Source organism: Oncorhynchus clarkii, unplaced genomic scaffold (assembly GCF_045791955.1).
Source record: "Oncorhynchus clarkii lewisi isolate Uvic-CL-2024 unplaced genomic scaffold, UVic_Ocla_1.0 unplaced_contig_110_pilon_pilon, whole genome shotgun sequence".
NCBI classification, from domain to species: Eukaryota; Metazoa; Chordata; class Actinopteri; order Salmoniformes; family Salmonidae; genus Oncorhynchus; species Oncorhynchus clarkii.
The window spans coordinates 57,944-81,796 of NW_027258026.1; the positions used below are offsets into that span (position 1 = coordinate 57,944).

General features: G+C 36.5%; 1 protein-coding gene across 1 annotated transcript in view; it reads right to left on the reverse strand.

Annotated features, from left to right (window-relative positions):
- LOC139394563 (zinc finger protein 420-like) overlaps nucleotides 1-23,542 on the reverse strand; it is a 29,441-nt gene extending 5,899 nt beyond the window's left edge. Inside the window, exons 1-4 of the mRNA XM_071142659.1 lie at nucleotides 23,287-23,542; nucleotides 5,446-6,377; nucleotides 2,368-2,720; nucleotides 1,657-2,014 (exon numbers count right to left, since the gene is read on the reverse strand). Coding sequence (XP_070998760.1) covers nucleotides 1,657-2,014; nucleotides 2,368-2,720; nucleotides 5,446-6,377; nucleotides 23,287-23,542 — 1,899 coding nt within the window. The remainder of the gene's footprint in view (nucleotides 1-1,656; nucleotides 2,015-2,367; nucleotides 2,721-5,445; nucleotides 6,378-23,286) is intronic.
- Nucleotides 23,543-23,853: the final 311 nt, after the last annotated feature.

Below are 23,853 nucleotides of genomic sequence, written 5' to 3' on the forward strand. Positions count from 1 at the left end.
TACTGACGGGACCGCCAGCGCTACATTGTCAGAACCAGACAGGGTTATTCACATTCCATCTGTTATGTTTATGGGAAACAAAACTGGGGGAGGAGGGGAGGGAGGGGCACAAATTCAAATTCTATCTGGGGAATCAATGCCACCCCCTAGAGCCGGCCCCAGACTCAGACTAACTAAGCAAAGAACACAGGTTGAAAAGGAGTTTGATTGATACTGTCTGGTGTGTAAAGGTGGGGGAAAAAACATTTGATTTAATGTAGTTTGAATGAAATCACATCCAAATCATATTTATTCAACATAAGGTGTGCCCAGTGGGAAGAGTGAACTCTGTATTTTTGAGGTTCGCTGCATGACTGTCTGTTTATGTCACAAGAGAGTTCTTTTGGCACCTTTTGGGTGCCATACAGTCACAGTTACTGAGGTGAAGGATTAAGTTGAAGCCTTAGTGGAAGGAAACTATCAGGGTTACTGAGGTGAAGGATTAAGTTGAAGCCTTAGTCGAAGGAACTCCATCAGGGTTACTGAGGTGAAGGATTAAGTTGAAGCCTTAGTGGAAGGAAACTCTATCAGGGTTACTGAGGTGAATGATTAAGTTGAAGCCTTAGTGGAAGGAAACTATCAGGGTTACTGAGGTGAATGATTAAGTTGAAGCCTTAGTGGAAGGAAACTATCAGGGTTACTGAGGTGAAGGATTAAGTTGAAGCCTTAGTCGAAGGAAACTATCAGGGTTACTGAGGTGAATGATTAAGTTGAAGCCTTAGTGGAAGGAAACTATCAGGGTTACTGAGGTGAATGATTAAGTTGAAGCCTTAGTGGAAGGAAACTCTATCAGGGTTACTGAGGTGAATGATTAAGTTGAAGCCTTAGTGGAAGGAAACTATCAGGGTTACTGAGGTGAATGATTAAGTTGAAGCCTTAGTGGAAGGAAACTATCAGGGTTACTGAGGTGAATGATTAAGTTGAAGTCTTAGTGGAAGGAATCTATCAGGGTTACTGAGGTGAAGGATTAAGTTGAAGCCTTAGTCGAAGGAACTCCATCAGGGTTACTGAGGTGAAGGATTAAGTTGAAGCCTTAGTGGAAGGAAACTCTATCAGGGTTACTGAGGTGAATGATTAAGTTGAAGCCTTAGTGGAAGGAAACTATCAGGGTTACTGAGGTGAATGATTAAGTTGAAGCCTTAGTGGAAGGAAACTATCAGGGTTACTGAGGTGAATGATTAAGTTGAAGTCTTAGTGGAAGGAAACTATCAGGGTTACTGAGGTGAAGGATTAAGTTGAAGCCTTAGTGGAAGGAATCTATCAGGGTTACTGAGGTGAAGGATTAAGTTGAAGCCTTTAGTGGAAGGAAACTCCATCAGGGTTACTGATTCATTCCAACCAATCAGGGCTCTTGGACACACTCCGGGGCTCTGCACCTGCACACTTTAAGTTAGAGCGTGTTTTGCTAACTAGAGAAAATAAGTGTTTGATGCTGATGGACCATTCGCATGCTGTTTCCTCACTAAAGTGTTGTGCCTATAATATAAAACCAACACATGCGGACACAGCTGCTTCAGCAGTTCTTACTGTTCATTTCTTAACAGGAGCTCGTCAACAATTGATCAAATACTTCCGGTGCTGCTTCTGGATTCACTTCCTGGTACACTTCAGACCAACACACATGTTGAACTTCCACTTCCTGATACACATCAGACCAACACACATGTTGAACTTCCACTTCCTGGTACACATCAGACCAACACACATGTTGAACTTCCACTTCCTGATACACATCAGACCAACACACATGTTGAACTTCCACTTCCTGGTACACATCAGACCAACACACATGTTGAACTTCCACTTCCTGGTACACATCAGACCAACACACATGTTGAACTTCCACTTCCTGATACACATCAGACCAACATACATGTTGAACTTCCACTTCCTGATACACATCAGACCAACATACATGTTGAACTTCCACTTCCTGGTACACATCAGACCAACATACATGTTGAACTTCCACTTCCTGATACACATCAGACCAACATACATGTTGAACTTCCAATCCTGATACACATCAGACCAACACACATGTTGAACTTCCACTTCCTGATACACATCAGACCAACATACATGTTGAACTTCCAATCCTGATACACATCAGACCAACATACATGTTGAACTTCCAATCCTGATACACATCAGACCAACATACATGTTGAACTTCCAATCCTGATACACATCAGACCAACATACATGTTGAACTTCCAATCCTGATACACATCAGACCAACATACATGTTGAACTTCCAATCCTGATACACATCAGACCAACATACATGTTGAACTTCCAATCCTGATACACATCAGACCAACATACATGTTGAACTTCCACTTCCTGATACACATCAGACCAACATACATGTTGAACTTCCACTTCCTGATACACATCAGACCAACATACATGTTGAACTTCCACTTCCTGATACACATCAGACCAACACACATGTTGAACTTCCACTTCCTGATACACATCAGACCAACACACATGTTGAACTTCCACTTCCTGGTACACATCAGACCAACACACATGTTGAACTTCCACTTCCTGATACACATCAGACCAACATACATGTTGAACTTCCACTTCCTGGTACACATCAGACCAACATACATGTTGAACTTCCACTTCCTGATACACATCAGACCAACATACATGTTGAACTTCCAATCCTGATACACATCAGACCAACATACATGTTGAACTTCCAATCCTGATACACATCAGACCAACATACATGTTGAACATCTTCAACAACAAAAAAAGTCCTGAGAAAACATTTTGTAAGATCTCTTATAAATTATTGTATTACCACAATGTTATGGTCACTACGGCCGACGGGAACTTTTATTGCTGTGGAGCTAAAATAGCTAGCTGGTAAATTCGTCTTTTCCCCCGTTGGTAAGACCGCTAATACATCCTCCCCTCACACGAAGGCTCACAATGCTTCTAGTTGCTCCTGTTTTAATCCCTGGTCATTACGATGTGTCAGTTTCGTTTCTCCTTTTCAGAAAGCTCCATCGCAGACTTTTTCTTGACGAGGAAGTTTGTGGGCGTTACACATGCAAATAGCGCGCATGTTAGAACGAATCAAAAAAGGAGCTCAACGTCAATAAGAATTGTGTGTGTGTGTGTGGTGGGGCTGAAGCTATTGACCTGGAAGTTGATGGGAAAGACATTTAATTGTTTAAAATGTTAAAATGTTTATTTAACTAAATAGCTAACAATATTGTATTGAGACGTACAAAGAGAAGAGAGTGTTGATTGATTGGTGAAGATTTTTAATGAGTGAGAATAAAATAAAATGTAACATCTACTACAGATCTGCATTTAAATTTCTTATTGAGCCATTTAAACAAACAGATAGCATCAAAATAAGCAACTAGGTCTATACTGCACCTACATGTAACAGACTAGGTCTATACGGCTCCTACATGTAACAGACTAGGTCTATACTGCTCCTACATGTAACAGACTAGGTCTATACTGCTCCTACATGTAACAGACTAGGTCTATACTGCTCCTACATGTAACAGACTAGGTCTATACGGCTCCTACATGTAACAGACTAGGTCTATACTGCTCCTACATGTAACAGACTAGGTCTATACTGCTCCTACATGTAACAGACTAGGTCTATACTGCTCCTACATGTAACAGACTAGGTCTATACTGCACCTACATGTAACAGACTAGGTCTATACGGCTCCTACATGTAACAGACTAGGTCTATACTGCTCCTACATGTAACAGACTAGGTCTATACTGCTCCTACATGTAACAGACTAGGTCTATACTGCTCCTACATGTAACAGACTAGGTCTATACTGCTCCTACATGGTGTAACAGTACATCATGTAGATGTATATAATGAACGGACTAGATCTATACTGTTCTCCTGACCCCTCCTGTCTCAGCCTCCAGTATTTATGCTGCAGTAGTTTATGTGTCGGGGGGCTAGGGTCAGTTTGTTATATCTGGAGTACTTCTCCTGTCCTATTCGGTGTCCTGTGTGAATTTAAGTGTGCGTTCTCTAATTCTCTCTTTCTCTCTCTCGGAGGACCTGAGCCCTAGGACCATGCCCCAGGACTACCTGACATGATGACTCCTTGCTGTCACCAGTCCACCTGGCCGTGCTGCTGCTCCAGTTTCTTCCAACTGTTCTGCCTTATTATTATTCGACCATGCTGGTCATTTATGAACATTTGAACATCTTGGCCATGTTCTGTTATAATCTCCACCCGGCACAGCCAGAAGAGGACTGGCCATCCCACATATGCTCTCTCTAATTCTCTCTTTCTTTCTCTCTCTCGGAGGACCTGAGCCCTAGGACCATGCCCCAGGAATACCTGACATGATGACTCCTTGCTGTCCCCAGTCCACCTGACTGTGCTGCTGCTCCAGTTTCAACTGTTCTGCCTTATTATTATTCGACCATGCTGGTCATTTATGAACATTTGAACATCTTGACCATGTTCTGTTATAATCTCCACCCGGCACAGCCAGAAGAGGACTGGCCACCCCACATAGCCTGGTTCCTCTCTAGGTTTCTTCCTAGGTTTTGGCCTTTCTAGGGAGTTTTTCCTAGCCACCGTGCTTCTACACCTGCATTGCTTGCTGTTTGGGGTTTTAGGCTGGGTTTCTGTACAGCACTTTGAGATATCAGCTGATGTACGAAGGGCTATATAAATAAATTTGATTTGATTTGATATAATGAACAGACTAGGTCTATACTGCTCCTACATGGTGTAACAATACATCATGTAGATGTATATAATGAACAGACTAGGTCTATACTGCTCCTACATGGTGTAACAATACATAGATGTATATAATGAACAGACTAGGTCTATACTGCTCCTACATGGTGTAACAATACATCATATAGATGTATATAATGAACAGACTAGGTCTATACTGCTCCTACATGGTGTAACAATACATCATATAGATGTATATAATGAACAGACTAGGTCTATACTGCTCCTACATGGTGTAACAATACATAGATGTATATAATGAACGTTCACTAATGGCCTTACACATTTTATTTATATTCAGAAAAAAATGTTTGCATTCATCAAAAGTGTTTTACAATCAGCACCTGTGTTCTCTCTCTAACATGGTGGAATAATACTGACGGGAACATTGATGAGATACACCACATGGTCAAATGTATGTGGACATCACTTCAATGATTGGATTTTGCTATTTCAGTTACACCCTTTTGCTCACAGGTGTATAAAATACGAGAAGACATTATTTGGGTATGATTTTAACAGAATAAGAACTTTGAAAAGTTAGATTTCCACAATTACTTTAAAATAACATTAACCGGTTCCCAAGCTTTTCAAAAATAACGCTTCTGTTCTTGAACGGTAGAGATCACTTTCGTTATCGGTTCTGTTTCTGTTCCTCAAATGTTTTGCTCTTTTCCGGGTTTAGGTTCTGTTCCCTGAACCGGTTCCAAGTCCTGCTCCTCACTGGGCGCGTTGGAAAGAGCGCGTGTATTCTCTCATGCCTTTTCAGGTTCCCTAACCGTGTAAAATCCTTTCCACACAGAGAGCAATGGTAAGATGTCTCCCCTGTATGTGTCTTTTCATGCTCCTTCAAGTTCCCTAACTGTGTAAAGCTCTTTCCACACTGGGAGCATTGGTAAGGCTTTTCTCCCGTGTGTGTTTTTTCGTGCATATTCAGGTTCCCTAACAAGGTAAAACCCTTTCCACACTGGGAGCATTGGAAAGGTTTCTCTCCTGTGTGTATTCTTTTATGTTCCTTCAGATGCCCTAACCGTGTAAAACCTTTTCCACACTGAGAACACTGGAAAGGTTTCTCTCCCGTGTGTATTCTTTTATGTACTTTTAGGCTCCCTAACTTGGTAAAATCCTTTCCACACAGAGAGCAACGGTAAGAGTTCTCCCCTGTGTGTGTCCTTTCATGCTCCTTCAGGTTCCCTAACTTGGTAAAACGTTTTCCACACTGAGAGCATTGTAAGGGGTTCTCTCCTGTGTGGGTTCCCTCATGCTTTTTCAGGTTCCCTAATCGTGTAAAACCCTTTCCACACTGGGAGCATTGGAAAGGCTTCTCTCCTGTGTGTATTCTCTCATGCCTTTTCAGGGTCCCTAACTGGGTAAAACTCTTTCCACACTGGGAGCATTGGAAAGGCTTCTCTCCTGTGTGTATTTTCTCGTGCTTTTTCAGCTTACATAACCACTTAAAACTCTTATTACACTGGGAGCAGTGGTGTGGTCTCGCTGGTTTGGGCGTCTCTGGGTCTCGTTCCCCTGAAGGACCCTTTCCACGGTCAGAGTGAGAGTCTGGTCTCTCGCCTGCCAAAGACAAACATAAAATTTGGTTAAAAACAGAGAGACGTAAATTAAATCTCCACATGATAAAACAGTCTTCCTATGACGTAACTGCAAAATACACAGGCAATGAATATATTGATCGGGGAACTAGATGCTGAGGAAAGTGGCTGTTGTAAAAACTACAGTTTTTAACAGTAAAACAACAACAGTATGTGCAGGAGGGGATAAAAGATGGGCTTGTTGAGTAACCCCCCCCCCCCCTCCTCCTCTAATGGTGATAAATCACACAGATTCAGCAGTGTGGACAAACAAACAAAAACTAGATGCAGAACAGATAAAGGAATAGAACATCTAAACAGAGTCAAGCTACTGAGGGTGTAAAACATTAACTAATAACCAGTGGTGAGAGTTTATAGGACATTAACTAATAGAACTAATAACCAGTGGTGAGAGTTTATAGGACATTAACTAATATAACTAATAACCAGTGGTGAGAGTTTATAGAACATTAACTAATAACCAGTGGACAGAGTTTATAGGACATTAACTAATAACCAGTGGTCAGAGTTTATAGGACATTAACTAATAACCAGTGGTCAGAGTTTATAGAACATTAACTAATAACCAGTGGTCAGAGTTTATAGGACATTAACTAATAACCAGTGGTCAGAGTTTATAGGACATTAACTAATAACCAGTGGTCAGAGTTTATAGGACATTAACTAATAACCAGTGGTCAGAGTTTATAGGACATTAACTAATAACCAGTGGTCAGAGTTTATAGGACATTAACTAATATAACTAATAACCAGTGGTCAGAGTTTATAGAACATTAACTAATAACCAGTGGTCAGAGTTTATAGGACATTAACTAATATAACTAATAACCAGTGGTCAGAGTTTATAGAACATTAACTAATAACCAGTGGTCAGAGTTTATAGGACATTAACTAATAACCAGTGGTCAGAGATTATATAATATTAACTAATAACCAGTGGTCAGAGTTTATAGAACATTAACTAATATAACTAATAACCAGTGGTCAGAGTTTACAGAACATTAACTAATAACCAGTGGTCAGAGTTTATAGGACATTAACTAATAACCAGTGGTCTGAGTTTCTAGGACATTAACTAATATAACTAATAACCAGTGGTCAGAGTTTATATAACATTAACTAATATAACTAATAACCAGTGGTCAGAGTTTATAGAATATTAACTAATAACCAGTGGTCTGAGTTTCTAGGACATTAACTAATATAACTAATAACCAGTGGTCAGAGTTTATAGAACATTAACTAATATAACTAATAACCAGTGGTCAGAGTTTATAGGACATTAACTAATAACCAGTGGTCAGAGTTTATAGAACATTAACTAATAACCAGTGGTCAGAGTTTATAGGACATTAACTAATATAACTAATAACCAGTGGTCAGAGTTTATAGAACATTAACTAATAACCAGTGGTGAGAGTTTAAAGAACATTAACTAATAACCAGTGGACAGAGTTTATAGGACATTAACTAATATAACTAATAACCAGTGGTCAGAGTTTATAGGACATTAACTAATAACCAGTGGTCAGAGTTTATAGGACATTAACTAATAACCAGTGGTCAGAGTTTATAGGACATTAACTAATATAACTAATAACCAGTGGTCAGAGTTTATAGGACATTAACTAATAACCAGTGGTCAGAGTTTAAAGGACATTAACTAATAACCAGTGGTCAGAGTTTATAGGACATTAACTAATAGAACTAATAACCAGTGGTCAGAGTTTATAGGACATTAACTAATAACCAGTGGTCAGAGTTTATAGGACATTAACTAATAACCAGTGGTCAGAGATTATATAATATTAACTAATAACCAGTGGTCAGAGTTTATAGAACATTAACTAATATAACTAATAACCAGTGGTCAGAGTTTACAGAACATTAACTAATAACCAGTGGTCAGAGTTTATAGGACATTAACTAATAACCAGTGGTCAGAGTTTATAGAACATTAACTAATAACCAGTGGTCAGAGTTTAAAGAACATTAACTAATATAACTAATAACCAGTGGTCAGAGTTTATAGGACATTAACTAATAACCAGTGGTCAGAGTTTATAGAATATTAACTAATAACCAGTGGTCAGAGTTTATAGAACATTAACTAATATAACTAATAACCAGTTGTCAGAGTTTATAGGACATTAACTAATAACCAGTGGTCAGAGTTTATAGAACATTAACTAATAACCAGTGGTGAGAGTTTATAGGACATTAACTAATAACCAGTGGTCAGAGTTTATAGAACATTAACTAATAACCAGTGGTCAGAGTTTATAGGACATTAACTAATAACCAGTGGTCAGAGTTTATAGGACATTAACTAATAACCAGTGGTCAGAGTTTATAGGACATTAACTAATAACCAGTGGTCAGAGTTTATAGGACATTAACTAATATAACTAATAACCAGTGGTCAGAGTTTATAGAACATTAACTAATAACCAGTGGTCAGAGTTTATAGGACATTAACTAATATAACTAATAACCAGTGGTCAGAGTTTATAGAACATTAACTAATAACCAGTGGTCAGAGTTTATAGGACATTAACTAATAACCAGTGGTCAGAGATTATATAATATTAACTAATAACCAGTGGTCAGAGTTTATAGAACATTAACTAATATAACTAATAACCAGTGGTCAGAGTTTACAGAACATTAACTAATAACCAGTGGTCAGAGTTTATAGGACATTAACTAATAACCAGTGGTCTGAGTTTCTAGGACATTAACTAATATAACTAATAACCAGTGGTCAGAGTTTATATAACATTAACTAATATAACTAATAACCAGTGGTCAGAGTTTATAGAATATTAACTAATAACCAGTGGTCTGAGTTTCTAGGACATTAACTAATATAACTAATAACCAGTGGTCAGAGTTTATAGAACATTAACTAATATAACTAATAACCAGTTGTCAGAGTTTATAGGACATTAACTAATAACCAGTGGTCAGAGTTTATAGGACATTAACTAATAACCAGTGGTCAGAGTTTATAGAACATTAACTAATAACCAGTGGTCAGAGTTTATAGGACATTAACTAATATAACTAATAACCAGTGGTCAGAGTTTATAGAACATTAACAAATAACCAGTGGTGAGAGTTTAAAGAACATTAACTAATAACCAGTGGACAGAGTTTATAGGACATTAACTAATATAACTAATAACCAGTGGTCAGAGTTTATAGGACATTAACTAATAACCAGTGGTCAGAGTTTATAGGACATTAACTAATAACCAGTGGTCAGAGTTTAGAGGACATTAACTAATATAACTAATAACCAGTGGTCAGAGTTTATATAACATTAACTAATAACCAGTGGTCAGAGTTTAAAGGACATTAACTAATAACCAGTGGTCAGAGTTTATAGGACATTAACTAATAGAACTAATAACCAGTGGTCAGAGTTTATAGGACATTAACTAATAACCAGTGGTCAGAGTTTATAGGACATTAACTAATAACCAGTGGTCAGAGATTATATAATATTAACTAATAACCAGTGGTCAGAGTTTATAGAACATTAACTAATATAACTAATAACCAGTGGTCAGAGTTTACAGAACATTAACTAATAACCAGTGGTCAGAGTTTATAGGACATTAACTAATAACCAGTGGTCAGAGTTTATAGAACATTAACTAATAACCAGTGGTCAGAGTTTAAAGAACATTAACTAATATAACTAATAACCAGTGGTCAGAGTTTATAGGACATTAACTAATAACCAGTGGTCAGAGTTTATAGAATATTAACTAATAACCAGTGGTCAGAGTTTATAGAACATTAACTAATATAACTAATAACCAGTTGTCAGAGTTTATAGGACATTAACTAATAACCAGTGGTCAGAGTTTATAGAACATTAACTAATAACCAGTGGTGAGAGTTTATAGAACATTAACTAATAACCAGTGGCCAGAGTTTATAGGACATTAACTAATAACCAGTGGTCAGAGTTTATAGGACATTAACTAATAACCAGTGGTCAGAGTTTATAGAACATTAACTAATAACCAGTGGTGAGAGTTTATAGAACATTAACTAATAACCAGTGGTCAGAGATTATATAATATTAACTAATAACCAGTGGTCAGAGTTTATAGAACATTAACTAATATAACTAATAACCAGTGGTCAGAGTTTACAGAACATTAACTAATAACCAGTGGTCAGAGTTTATAGGACATTAACTAATAACCAGTGGTCAGAGTTTATAGAACATTAACTAATAACCAGTGGTCAGAGTTTAAAGAACATTAACTAATATAACTAATAACCAGTGGTCAGAGTTTATAGGACATTAACTAATAACCAGTGGTCAGAGTTTATAGAATATTAACTAATAACCAGTGGTCAGAGTTTATAGAACATTAACTAATATAACTAATAACCAGTTGTCAGAGTTTATAGGACATTAACTAATAACCAGTGGTCAGAGTTTATAGAACATTAACTAATAACCAGTGGTGAGAGTTTATAGAACATTAACTAATAACCAGTGGCCAGAGTTTATAGGACATTAACTAATAACCAGTGGTCAGAGTTTATAGGACATTAACTAATAACCAGTGGTCAGAGTTTATAGAACATTAACTAATAACCAGTGGTGAGAGTTTATAGAACATTAACTAATAACCAGTGGCCAGAGTTTATAGGACATTAACTAATAACCAGTGGTCAGAGTTTATAGAACATTAACTAATATAACTAATAACCAGTGGTCAGAGTTTATAGAACATTAACTAATAACCAGTGGTCAGAGTTTATAGGACATTAACTAATAACCAGTGGTCAGAGATTATATAATATTAACTAATAACCAGTGGTCAGAGTTTATAGAACATTAACTAATATAACTAATAACCAGTGGTCAGAGTTTACAGAACATTAACTAATAACCAGTGGTCAGAGTTTATAGAACATTAACTAATATAACTAATAACCAGTGGTCAGAGTTTATAGAACATTAACTAATAACCAGTGGTCAGAGTTTATAGGACATTAACTAATAACCAGTGGTCAGAGATTATATAATATTAACTAATAACCAGTGGTCAGAGTTTATAGAACATTAACTAATATAACTAATAACCAGTGGTCAGAGTTTACAGAACATTAACTAATAACCAGTGGTCAGAGTTTATAGGACATTAACTAATAACCAGTGGTCAGAGTTTATAGAACATTAACTAATAACCAGTGGTCAGAGTTTAAATAACATTAACTAATATAACTAATAACCAGTGGTCAGAGTTTATAGAATATTAACTAATAACCAGTGGTCAGAGTTTATAGAACATTAACTAATATAACTAATGACCAGTTGTCAGAGTTTATAGGACATTAACTAATAACCAGTGGTCAGAGTTTATAGAACATTAACTAATAACCAGTGGTGAGAGTTTATAGAACATCAACTAATAACCAGTGGCCAGAGTTTATAGGACATTAACTAATAACCAGTGGTCAGAGTTTATAGGACATTAACTAATAACCAGTGGTCAGAGTTTATAGAACATTAACTAATAACCAGTGGTCTGAGTTTCTAGGACATTAACTAATATAACTAATAACCAGTGGTCAGAGTTTACAGAACATTAACTAATAACCAGTGGTCAGAGTTTATAGAACATTAACTAATAACCAGTGGTCAGAGATTATATAATATTAACTAATAACCAGTGGTCAGAGTTTATAGGACATTAACTAATAACCAGTGGTCAGAGTTTATAGAACATTAACTAATAACCAGTGGTCAGAGTTTAAATAACATTAACTAATATAACTAATAACCAGTGGTCAGAGTTTATAGAATATTAACTAATAACCAGTGGTCAGAGTTTATAGAACATTAACTAATATAACTAATGACCAGTTGTCAGAGTTTATAGGACATTAACTAATAACCAGTGGTCAGAGTTTATAGAACATTAACTAATAACCAGTGGTGAGAGTTTATAGAACATTAACTAATAACCAGTGGCCAGAGTTTATAGGACATTAACTAATAACCAGTGGTCAGAGTTTATAGGACATTAACTAATAACCAGTGGTCAGAGTTTATAGAACATTAACTAATAACCAGTGGTCTGAGTTTCTAGGACATTAACTAATATAACTAATAACCAGTGGTCAGAGTTTACAGAACATTAACTAATAACCAGTGGTCAGAGTTTATAGAACATTAACTAATATAACTAATAACCAGTGGTCAGAGTTTATAGAACATTAACTAATAACCAGTGGTCAGAGTTTATAGGACATTAACTAATAACCAGTGGTCAGAGATTATATAATATTAACTAATAACCAGTGGTCAGAGTTTATAGAACATTAACCAATATAACTAATAACCAGTGGTCAGAGTTTACAGAACATTAACTAATAAACAGTGGTCAGAGTTTATAGGACAATAACTAATAACCAGTGGTCAGAGTTTATAGAACATTAACTAATAACCAGTGGTCAGAGTTTATATAACATTAACTAATAACCAGTGGTCAGAGTTTATAGAACATTAACTAATATAACTAATAACCAGTGGTCAGAGTTTACAGAACATTAACTAATAACCAGTGGTCAGAGTTTATAGAACATTAACTAATATAACTAATAACCAGTGGTCAGAGTTTATAGAACATTAACTAATAACCAGTGGTCAGAGTTTATAGGACATTAACTAATAACCAGTGGTCAGAGATTATATAATATTAACTAATAACCAGTGGTCAGAGTTTATAGAACATTAACTAATATAACTAATAACCAGTGGTCAGAGTTTACAGAACATTAACTAATAAACAGTGGTCAGAGTTTATAGGACAATAACTAATAACCAGTGGTCAGAGTTTACAGAACATTAACTAATAACCAGTGGTCAGAGTTTATAGAACATTAACTAATAACCAGTGGTCAGAGTTTATATAACATTAACTAATATAACTAATAACCAGTGGTCAGAGTTTATAGAATATTAACTAATAACCAGTGGTCAGAGTTTATAGAACATTAACTAATATAACTAATAACCAGTTGTCAGAGTTTATAGGACATTAACTAATAACCAGTGGTCAGAGTTTATAGGACATTAACTAATAACCAGTGGTGAGAGTTTATAGAACATTAACTAATAACCAGTGGTCTGAGTTTACAGAACATTAACTAATAACCAGTGGTCAGAGTTTATAGAACATTAACTAATATAACTAATAACCAGTTGTCAGAGTTTATAGGACATTAACTAATATAACTAATAACCAGTGGTCAGAGTTTATAGAACATTAACTAATATAACTAATAACCAGTTGTCAGAGTTTATAGGACATTAACTAATAACCAGTGGTCAGAGTTTATAGGACATTAACTAATAACCAGTGGTCAGAGTTTATAGAACATTAACTAATAACCAGTGGTCAGAGTTTATAGGACATTAACTAATATAACTAATAACCAGTGGTCAGAGTTTATAGAACATTAACTAATAACCAGTGGTCAGAGTTTATAGGACATTAACTAATAACCAGTGGTCAGAGTTTATAGGACATTAACTAATAACCAGTGGTCAGAGTTTATAGGACATTAACTAATATAACTAATAACCAGTGGTCAGAGTTTATATAACATTAACTAATAACCAGTGGTCAGAGTTTAAAGGACATTAACTAATAACCAGTGGTCAGAGTTTATAGGACATTAACTAATAGAATTAATAACCAGTGGTCAGAGTTTATAGAACATTAACTAATAACCAGTGGTCAGAGTTTATAGGACATTAACTAATAACCAGTGGTCAGAGATTATATAATATTAACTAATAACCAGTGGTCAGAGTTTATAGAACATTAACTAATATAACTAATAACCAGTGGTCAGAGTTTACAGAACATTAACTAATAACCAGTGGTCAGAGTTTATAGGACATTAACTAATAACCAGTGGTCAGAGTTTATAGAACATTAACTAATAACCAGTGGTCAGAGTTTATAGAACATTAACTAATATAACTAATAACCAGTGGTCAGAGTTTATAGAATATTAACTAATAACCAGTGGTCAGAGTTTATAGAACATTAACTAATATAACTAATAACCAGTTGTCAGAGTTTATAGGACATTAACTAATAACCAGTGGTCAGAGTTTATAGAACATTAACTAATAACCAGTGGCCAGAGTTTATAGGACATTAACTAATAACCAGTGGTCAGAGTTTATAGGACATTAACTAATAACCAGTGGTGAGAGTTTATAGAACATTAACTAATAACCAGTGGCCAGAGTTTATAGGACATTAACTAATAACCAGTGGTCAGAGTTTATAGAACATTAACTAATAACCAGTGGTCTGAGTTTCTAGGACATTAACTAATATAACTAATAACCAGTGGTCAGAGTTTATAGAACATTAACTAATATAACTAATAACCAGTGGTCAGAGTTTATAGAACATTAACTAATAACCAGTGGTCAGAGTTTATAGGACATTAACTAATAACCAGTGGTCAGAGATTATATAATATTAACTAATAACCAGTGGTCAGAGTTTATAGAACATTAACTAATATAACTAATAACCAGTGGTCAGAGTTTACAGAACATTAACTAATAAACAGTGGTCAGAGTTTATAGGAAAATAACTAATAAGCAGTGGTCAGAGTTTATAGAACATTAACTAATAACCAGTGGTCAGAGTTTATATAACATTAACTAATATAACTAATAACCAGTGGTCAGAGTTTATAGAATATTAACTAATAACCAGTGGTCAGAGTTTATAGAACATTAACTAATATAACTAATAACCAGTTGTCAGAGTTTATAGGACATTAACTAATAACCAGTGGTCAGAGTTTATAGAACATTAACTAATAACCAGTGGTGAGAGTTTATAGAACATTAACTAATAACCAGTGGTCAGAGTTTATAGGACATTAACTAATAACCAGTGGTCAGAGTTTATAGGACATTAACTAATAACCAGTGGTCAGAGTTTATAGAACATTAACTAATATAACTAATAACCAGTGGTCAGAGTTTATAGGACATTAACTAATAACCAGTGGTGAGAGTTTATAGAACATTAACTAATAACCAGTGATCTGAGTTTCTAGGACATTAACTAATAACCAGTGGTCAGAGTTTATAGGACATTAACTAATATAACTAATAACCAGTGGTCAGAGTTTATATAACATTAACTAATAACCAGTGGTCAGAGTTTAAAGGACATTAACTAATAACCAGTGGTCAGAGTTTATAGGACATTAACTAATAGAACTAATAACCAGTGGTCAGAGTTTATAGAACATTAACTAATAACCAGTGGTCAGAGTTTATAGGACATTAACTAATAACCAGTGGTCAGAGATTATATAATATTAACTAATAACCAGTGGTCAGAGTTTATAGAACATTAACTAATATAACTAATAACCAGTGGTCAGAGTTTACAGAACATTAACTAATAACCAGTGGTCAGAGTTTATAGGACATTAACTAATAACCAGTGGTCAGAGTTTATAGAACATTAACTAATAACCAGTGGTCAGAGTTTATAGAACATTAACTAATATAACTAATAACCAGTGGTCAGAGTTTATAGAATATTAACTAATAACCAGTGGTCAGAGTTTATAGAACATTAACTAATATAACTAATAACCAGTTGTCAGAGTTTATAGGACATTAACTAATAACCAGTGGTCAGAGTTTATAGAACATTAACTAATAACCAGTGGCCAGAGTTTATAGGACATTAACTAATAACCAGTGGTCAGAGTTTATAGGACATTAACTAATAACCAGTGGTGAGAGTTTATAGAACATTAACTAATAACCAGTGGCCAGAGTTTATAGAACATTAACTAATAACCAGTGGTCTGAGTTTCTAGGACATTAACTAATATAACTAATAACCAGTGGTCAGAGTTTATAGAACATTAACTAATATAACTAATAACCAGTGGTCAGAGTTTATAGAACATTAACTAATAACCAGTGGTCAGAGTTTATAGGACATTAACTAATAACCAGTGGTCAGAGATTATATAATATTAACTAATAACCAGTGGTCAGAGTTTATAGAACATTAACTAATATAACTAATAACCAGTGGTCAGAGTTTACAGAACATTAACTAATAAACAGTGGTCAGAGTTTATAGGAAAATAACTAATAAGCAGTGGTCAGAGTTTATAGAACATTAACTAATAACCAGTGGTCAGAGTTTATATAACATTAACTAATATAACTAATAACCAGTGGTCAGAGTTTATAGAATATTAACTAATAACCAGTGGTCAGAGTTTATAGAACATTAACTAATATAACTAATAACCAGTTGTCAGAGTTTATAGGACATTAACTAATAACCAGTGGTCAGAGTTTATAGAACATTAACTAATAACCAGTGGTGAGAGTTTATAGAACATTAACTAATAACCAGTGGTCAGAGTTTATAGGACATTAACTAATAACCAGTGGTCAGAGTTTATAGGACATTAACTAATAACCAGTGGTCAGAGTTTATAGGACATTAACTAATAACCAGTGGTGAGAGTTTATAGAACATTAACTAATAACCAGTGATCTGAGTTTCTAGGACATTAACTAATATAACTAATAACCAGTGGTCAGAGTTTACAGAACATTAACTAATAACCAGTGGTCAGAGTTTATAGGACAGTAACTAATAGAACTAATAACCAGTGGTCAGAGTTTATAGAACATTAACTAATAACCAGTGGTCAGAGTTTATAGAACATTAATATAACTAATAACCAGTGGTCAGAGTTTATAGGACAGTAACTAATAGAACTAATAACCAGTGGTCAGAGTTTATAGAACATTAACTAATAACCAGTGGTCAGAGTTTATAGAACATTAATATAACTAATAACCAGTGGTCAGAGTTTATAGGACATTAACTAATATAACTAATAACCAGTTGTCAGAGTTTATAGGACATTAACTAATAACCAGTGGTCAGAGTTTATAGGACATTAACTAATATAACTAATAACCAGTTGTCAGAGTTTATAGGACATTAACTATTAACCAGTGGTCAGAGTTTATAGGACATTAACTAATAACCAGTGGTCAGAGTTTATAGGACATTAACTAATATAACTAATAACCAGTTGTCAGAGTTTATAGGACATTAACTAATAACCAGTGGTCAGAGTTTATAGGACATTAACTAATAACCAGTGGTCAGAGTTTATAGAACATTAACTAATAACCAGTGGTCAGAGTTTATAGGACATTAACTAATAACCAGTGGTCAGAGTTTATAGGACATTAACTAATAACCAGTGGTCAGAGTTTATAGAACATTAACTAATAACCAGTGGTCAGAGTTTATAGAACATTAACTAATATAACTAATAACCAGTGGTCAGAGTTTATAGGACATTAACTAATAACCAGTGGTCAGAGTTTATAGAACATTAACTAATAACCAGTGGTCAGAGTTTATAGGACATTAACTAATATAACTAATAACCAGTGGCCAGAGTTTATAGAACATTAACTAATAACTAGTGGTCAGAGTTTATAGAACATTAACTAATAACCAGTGGTCAGAGTTTATAGAACATTAACTAATATAACTAATAACCAGTGGTCAGAGTTTATAGAACATTAACTAATAACCAGTGGTCAGAGTTTATAGGACATTAAATAAAAACCAGTGGTCAGAGTTTATAGGACATTAACTAATAGAACTAATAACCAGTGGTCAGAGTTTATAGAACATTAACTAATATAACTAATAACCAGTGGTCAGAGTTTATAGAACATTAACTAATAACCAGTGGTCAGAGTTTATAGAACATTAACTAATATAACTAATAACCAGTGGTCAGAGTTTATAGAACATTAACTAATAACCAGTGGTCAGAGTTTATAGGACATTAACTAATAACCAGTGGTCAGAGTTTATAGGACATTAACTAATATAACTAATAACCAGTGGCCAGAGTTTATAGAACATTAACTAATAACTAGTGGTCAGAGTTTATAGAACATTAACTAATATAACTAATAACCAGTGGTCAGAGTTTATAGAACATTAACTAATAACCAGTGGTCAGAGTTTATAGGACATTAACTAAAAACCAGTGGTCAGAGTTTATAGGACATTAACTAATAGAACTAATAACCAGTGGTCAGAGTTTATAGAACATTAACTAATATAACTAATAACCAGTGGTCAGAGTTTATAGAACATTAACTAATAACCAGTGGTCAGAGTTTATAGGACATTAACTAATAACCAGTGGTCAGAGTTTATAGGACATTAACTAATAACCAGTGGTCAGAGTTTATAGAACATTAACTAATAACCAGTGGTCAGAGTTTATAGAACATTAACTAATAACCAGTGGTCAGAGTTTATAGAACATTAACTAATAACCAGTGGTCAGAGTTTATAGAACATTAGCTAATAACCAGTGGTCAGAGTTTATAGAACATTAACTAATAACCAGTGGTCAGAGTTTATAGAACATTAACTAATAACCAGTGGTCAGAGTTTATAGAACATTAGCTAATAACCAGTGGTCAGAGTTTATAGAACATTAACTAATAACCAGTGGTCAGAGTTTATAGAACATTAACTAATAACCAGTGGTCAGAGTTTATAGAACATTAACTAATAGAGCTAATAACCAGCGGTCAGAGTTTATAGAACTCTGTTGCAGGCAGCAGAACGTTCTCCACGATGTCTCCAGACTCTGTCACGTCTGTCACATGCTCAGTGTGAACCTGCTTTCATCTGTGAAGAGCACATGGTGCAAGTGGCGAATTTGCCAATCTTGGTGTTCTCTGGCAAATGCCAAACGTCCTGCACGGTGTTGGGCTGTAAGCACAACCCCCACCTGTGGACGTCGGGCCCTCATACCACCCTCATGGAGTTTGTTTCTGACCGTTTGAGCAGACACATGCACATTTGTGGCCTGCTGGAGGTCATTTTGCAGGGCTCTGTCAGTGCTCCTCCTGCTCCTCTTTGCACAAAGGAGGTGGTAGCGGTCCTGCTGCTGGGTTGTTGCCCTCCTACAGCCTCCTCCACGTCTCCTGATGTACTTGCCTGTCTCCTGGTAGCGCCTCCATGCTATGGACACTACGCTGACAGACACAGCAAACCTTCTTGCCACAGCTCGCATTGATGTGCCATCCTGGATGAGCTGCATTACCTGAGCCACTTGTGTGGGTTGTAGACTCCGTCTCATGCTACCACTAGAGTGAAAGCACCGCCAGCATTCAAAAGTGACCAAAACATCAGCCAGGAAGCATAGGAACTGAGAAGTGGTCTGTGGTTACCACCTGCAGAACCACTCCTTTATTGGGGGTGTCTTGCTAAATGCCTATAATTTCCAACTGTTGTCTATTCCATTTGCACAATAGCATGTGAAATGTATTGTCAATCAGTGTTGCTTCCTAAGTGGACAGTTGGATTTCACAGAAGTGTGATTGACTTGGAGTTACATTGTGTTGTTTAAGTGTTCCCGTTATTTTTTGGAGCAGTGTATATTGTTATGTTATATGGTTTAAGGTAAGACAGACTGATATGATTGTATGATGCATTTACACTGCTGATCAAACGTTCTAGAACACCTACTCATTCCAGGGTTCTTCTTTATTTTTATTTTATTTTATTCTTACTCACAGTTGTGACTGCTTCACCTGACATATTGTTGTCTCTACCTTCTTGCCATTTCCAAATCAAATCAAATTTTATTTGTCACATACACATGGTTAGCAGATGTTAATGCGAGTGTAGCGAAATGCTTGTGCTTCTAGTTCCGACAATGCAGTAATAACCAACAAGTAATCTAACTAACAATTCCAAAACTACTGTCTTGTACACAGTGTAAGGGGATAAAGAATATGTACATAAGGATATATGAATGAGTGATGGTACAGAGCAGCATAGGCAAGATACAGTCTTATATTCAGTAGTTATTCCCGACTGTATGTAATAAAACCTAAGATGACCTGGGGTACTAATGTAAGAAATAACACGTACAAAAACAAAACACTGCATAGTTTCCTAGGAACGCGAAGCGAGGCGGCCATCTCTGTCGGCGCCGGATTTGTGCTGTTGTCTGTGCCCAATAATGTTTGTACCATGTTTTGTGCTGCTGTGTTGTCATCTTAGGTCTCTCTTTATTTAGTGGTGTCTCTCTTGTCGTGATGTGTGTTTACTCCTATATTTTTATTTAATTTATTTTTAATCCCAGCCCCCATCCCCGCAGGAGGTCGTAATTGTAAATAAGAATTTGTTGTTAACTGACTTGCCTAGTTACATACAGATTGAAATATATTTATATATGTTTTATTTGATCATGTCAGTCTGTCTTACCTTAACTAAAAACCATATAACTATACATGTAAAGCTTCAAATAATGTTTTTTTAAAATATTAATTTTCATGGGATGTTGAAGTGTAGAAACTGATCAAAGCACTACAGAAAAATATATATATTTGGAAATGTTTAATTAAGGGAGATTATGTTACGTCTAGTCTGTGAGACCAGGCTGGAAACCGAGGTAGTTGATATATTTTTTTACTATGTTACGTCTAGTCTGTGAGACCAGGCTGTAAACCGAGGTAGTTAATGTATTTTTTACTATGTTACGTCTAGTCTGTGAGACCAGGCTGTAAACCGAGGTAGTTGATGTATTTTTTACTATGTTACGTCTAGTCTGTGAGACCAGGCTGTAAACCGAGGTAGTTGTGATCAATATGATGAACCCGTTTTCACAACATTTAAGAACCTGGTGATAGAAAACAGTGTGAATGTAATAATGACAATGGACTTAGGAGTAATTTAGCGAACTGGTAGTGTTTTCATTTGACTTAGAAAGAGTAGGACCACATCAATGTCAATTGATTGTAGCAATATACCTGAGAACACAGCGTTTAAGTCAGTCAGTACTCTCAAGTCAGACTGAGACATTCACTTGACGTCCGGGCAATCCATTCTTCTTTCCACCAATAAATGCAAAAGGACAGCTGAAAGATGCTCTCTACCCTAAACTTTATTTATTGTTTGGAGAGACGGGGTTCCATCCTCCCAGGTAGATGGGCTGGTGTAGGATCATTTAGGGCCAAAGTAGTGGGCTGGTGTAGGATCCTATAGGGCCAAAGTAGTGGTATGGGTTGGTGTAGGATCCTATAGGGCCAAAGTAGTGGGATGGTGTTGGATCCTTTAGGGTTAAAGTAGTGGGATGGTGTAGGATACTTTAGGGTTAAAGTTGTGGGATGGTGTAGGATCCTTTAGGGTTAAAGTAGTGGGATGGTGTAGGATTTTTTAGGGTTAAAGTAGTGGGATGGTGTAGGATCCTATAGGGCCAAAGTAGTGGGCTGGTGTAGGATCCTTCAGGGTTAAAGTAGTGGGATGGTGTAGGATCCAATAGGGCCAAAGTAATGGGCTGGTGTAGGATCCTTTAGGGTTAAAGTAGTGGGATGGTGTAGGATCCTTCAGGGTTAAAGTAGTGGGATGGTGTAGGATCCTATAGGGCCAAAGTAGTGGGCTGGTGTAGGATCCTTTAGGGTTAAAGTAGTGGGATGGTGTAGGATCCTTTAGGGTTAAAGTAGTGGGATGGTGTAGGATCCTTCAGGGTTAAAGTAGTGGGATGGTGTAGGATCCTATAGGGCCAAAGTAGTGGGCTGGTGTAGGATCCTTTAGGGTTAAAGTAGTGGGATGGTGTAGGATCCTTTAGGGTTAAAGTAGTGGGCTGGGATGGTGTAGGATCCTATAGGGTTAAAGTAGTGGGATGGGATGGTGTAGGATCCTATAGGGCCAAAGTAGTGGGATGGTGTAGGATCCTATAGGGGGGAGTGACCAAAATGTGCAAAATCACATTCTGACCTGCGAAAGGCAGCGATACAGCTTCTTCATGTGAAAAGTCACATGAAGAAGAAGAAGAAGAAGGGTTGACAAGAGCAAGACTTGGCTCTGATTATAAAAAGAAGATATGGGCATTTTTATAATCCCAAAGTCTAGGACCAAGAAACATGGAGAGGCAGCCTTTAGTTACTATACCCCCAGACTCTGAACTAGCCAGTCAGAGAACCTGAGGGGGGCCAAGAGGCATGGAGAGGCAGCCTTTAGTTACTATGCCCCCAGACTCTGAACTAGCCAGTCAGAGAACCTGAGGGGGGCCAAAAGGCATGGAGAGGCAGCCTTTAGTTACTATGCCCCCAGACTCTGAACTAGCCAGTCAGAGAACCTGAGGGGGGCCAAGAGGCATGGAGAGGCAGTCTTTAGTTACTATACCCCCAGACTCTGAACTAGCCTGCCAGAGAACCTGAGGGGGACCAAGAGGCATGGAGAGGCAGTCTTTAGTTACTATACCCCCAGACTCTGAACTAGCCTGCCAGAGAACCTGAGGGGGACCAAGAGGCATGGAGAGGCAGTCTTTAGTTACTATACCCCCAGACTCTGAACTAACCAGTCAGAGAACCTGAGGGGGGCCAAGAGGCATGGAGAGGCAGCCTTTAGTTACTATACCCCCAGACTCTGAACTAACCAGTCAGAGAACCTGAGGGGGGCCGAAACTGTGGACATATTTAAAATATATTTTAATAACACACCTTTTCAGCTTTGATTTTCCTTTAAAGTAGTTATGTTTTTATTGTTACTCTTTGGCTTTTTGATCCTCTGTTTGTTGGGCAGTAAATATTTCTGTTTTTTTTTCTCATTCTGTTGCATTAAATGTCTGAAATGTGCTGTATAATAAATATTGATTTGATAGTGAGAGCGCGACTCTGTTACCGCGCGACTTTTCCCTTTAGTTCAACAACTGCAGTGGGTGTTTCTGTTTTAAGACAGTAAGTTACTTACTGGGGTTAATCAGATGTCCAGTATCCTCCTCTTCTTCTTCCAATATGACAGTTATCTCTCCCTCCTCCTTCACTCCAAAAACGGGAGCCTCCTCTTTCTCTTCTTTCACTGCAACATCCTCATCCTCTAATTTTGTTTCAGTGACATCCTCCTCTTCCTTCTCCTCTTTCACAACAACGTTCAGCCACAGACCCTCTTTCTCCGTCCAGCAGACCTCCTCTTCTTTAGCTGGAGGAGAGTAGCTTAGTGAACTCATGGTCGGGGATGTTAGCTAACAGTTAGCTATCTAGGCTAGTGAACTAAACCAGCCAGCTAGCTGACTAATAACAACAAAGTACATATGAAATTAAATGGGATAACTAGCTAGACGACATAAGTGAGTTTAAAACACAGTGGATAATATACATGAACGAGTCTAAAGAGCTTCAATGTTTCAGCTAGCAAGCTACCGAGGTGGCTGACCATTATCATTTAACTATAAAAGAACATGGCTGACTAGTTGGCTTGTCACTAGTTACTACAGCCACAATGTCAACATTGGCCATCATAAAAAATATATATAAAAAA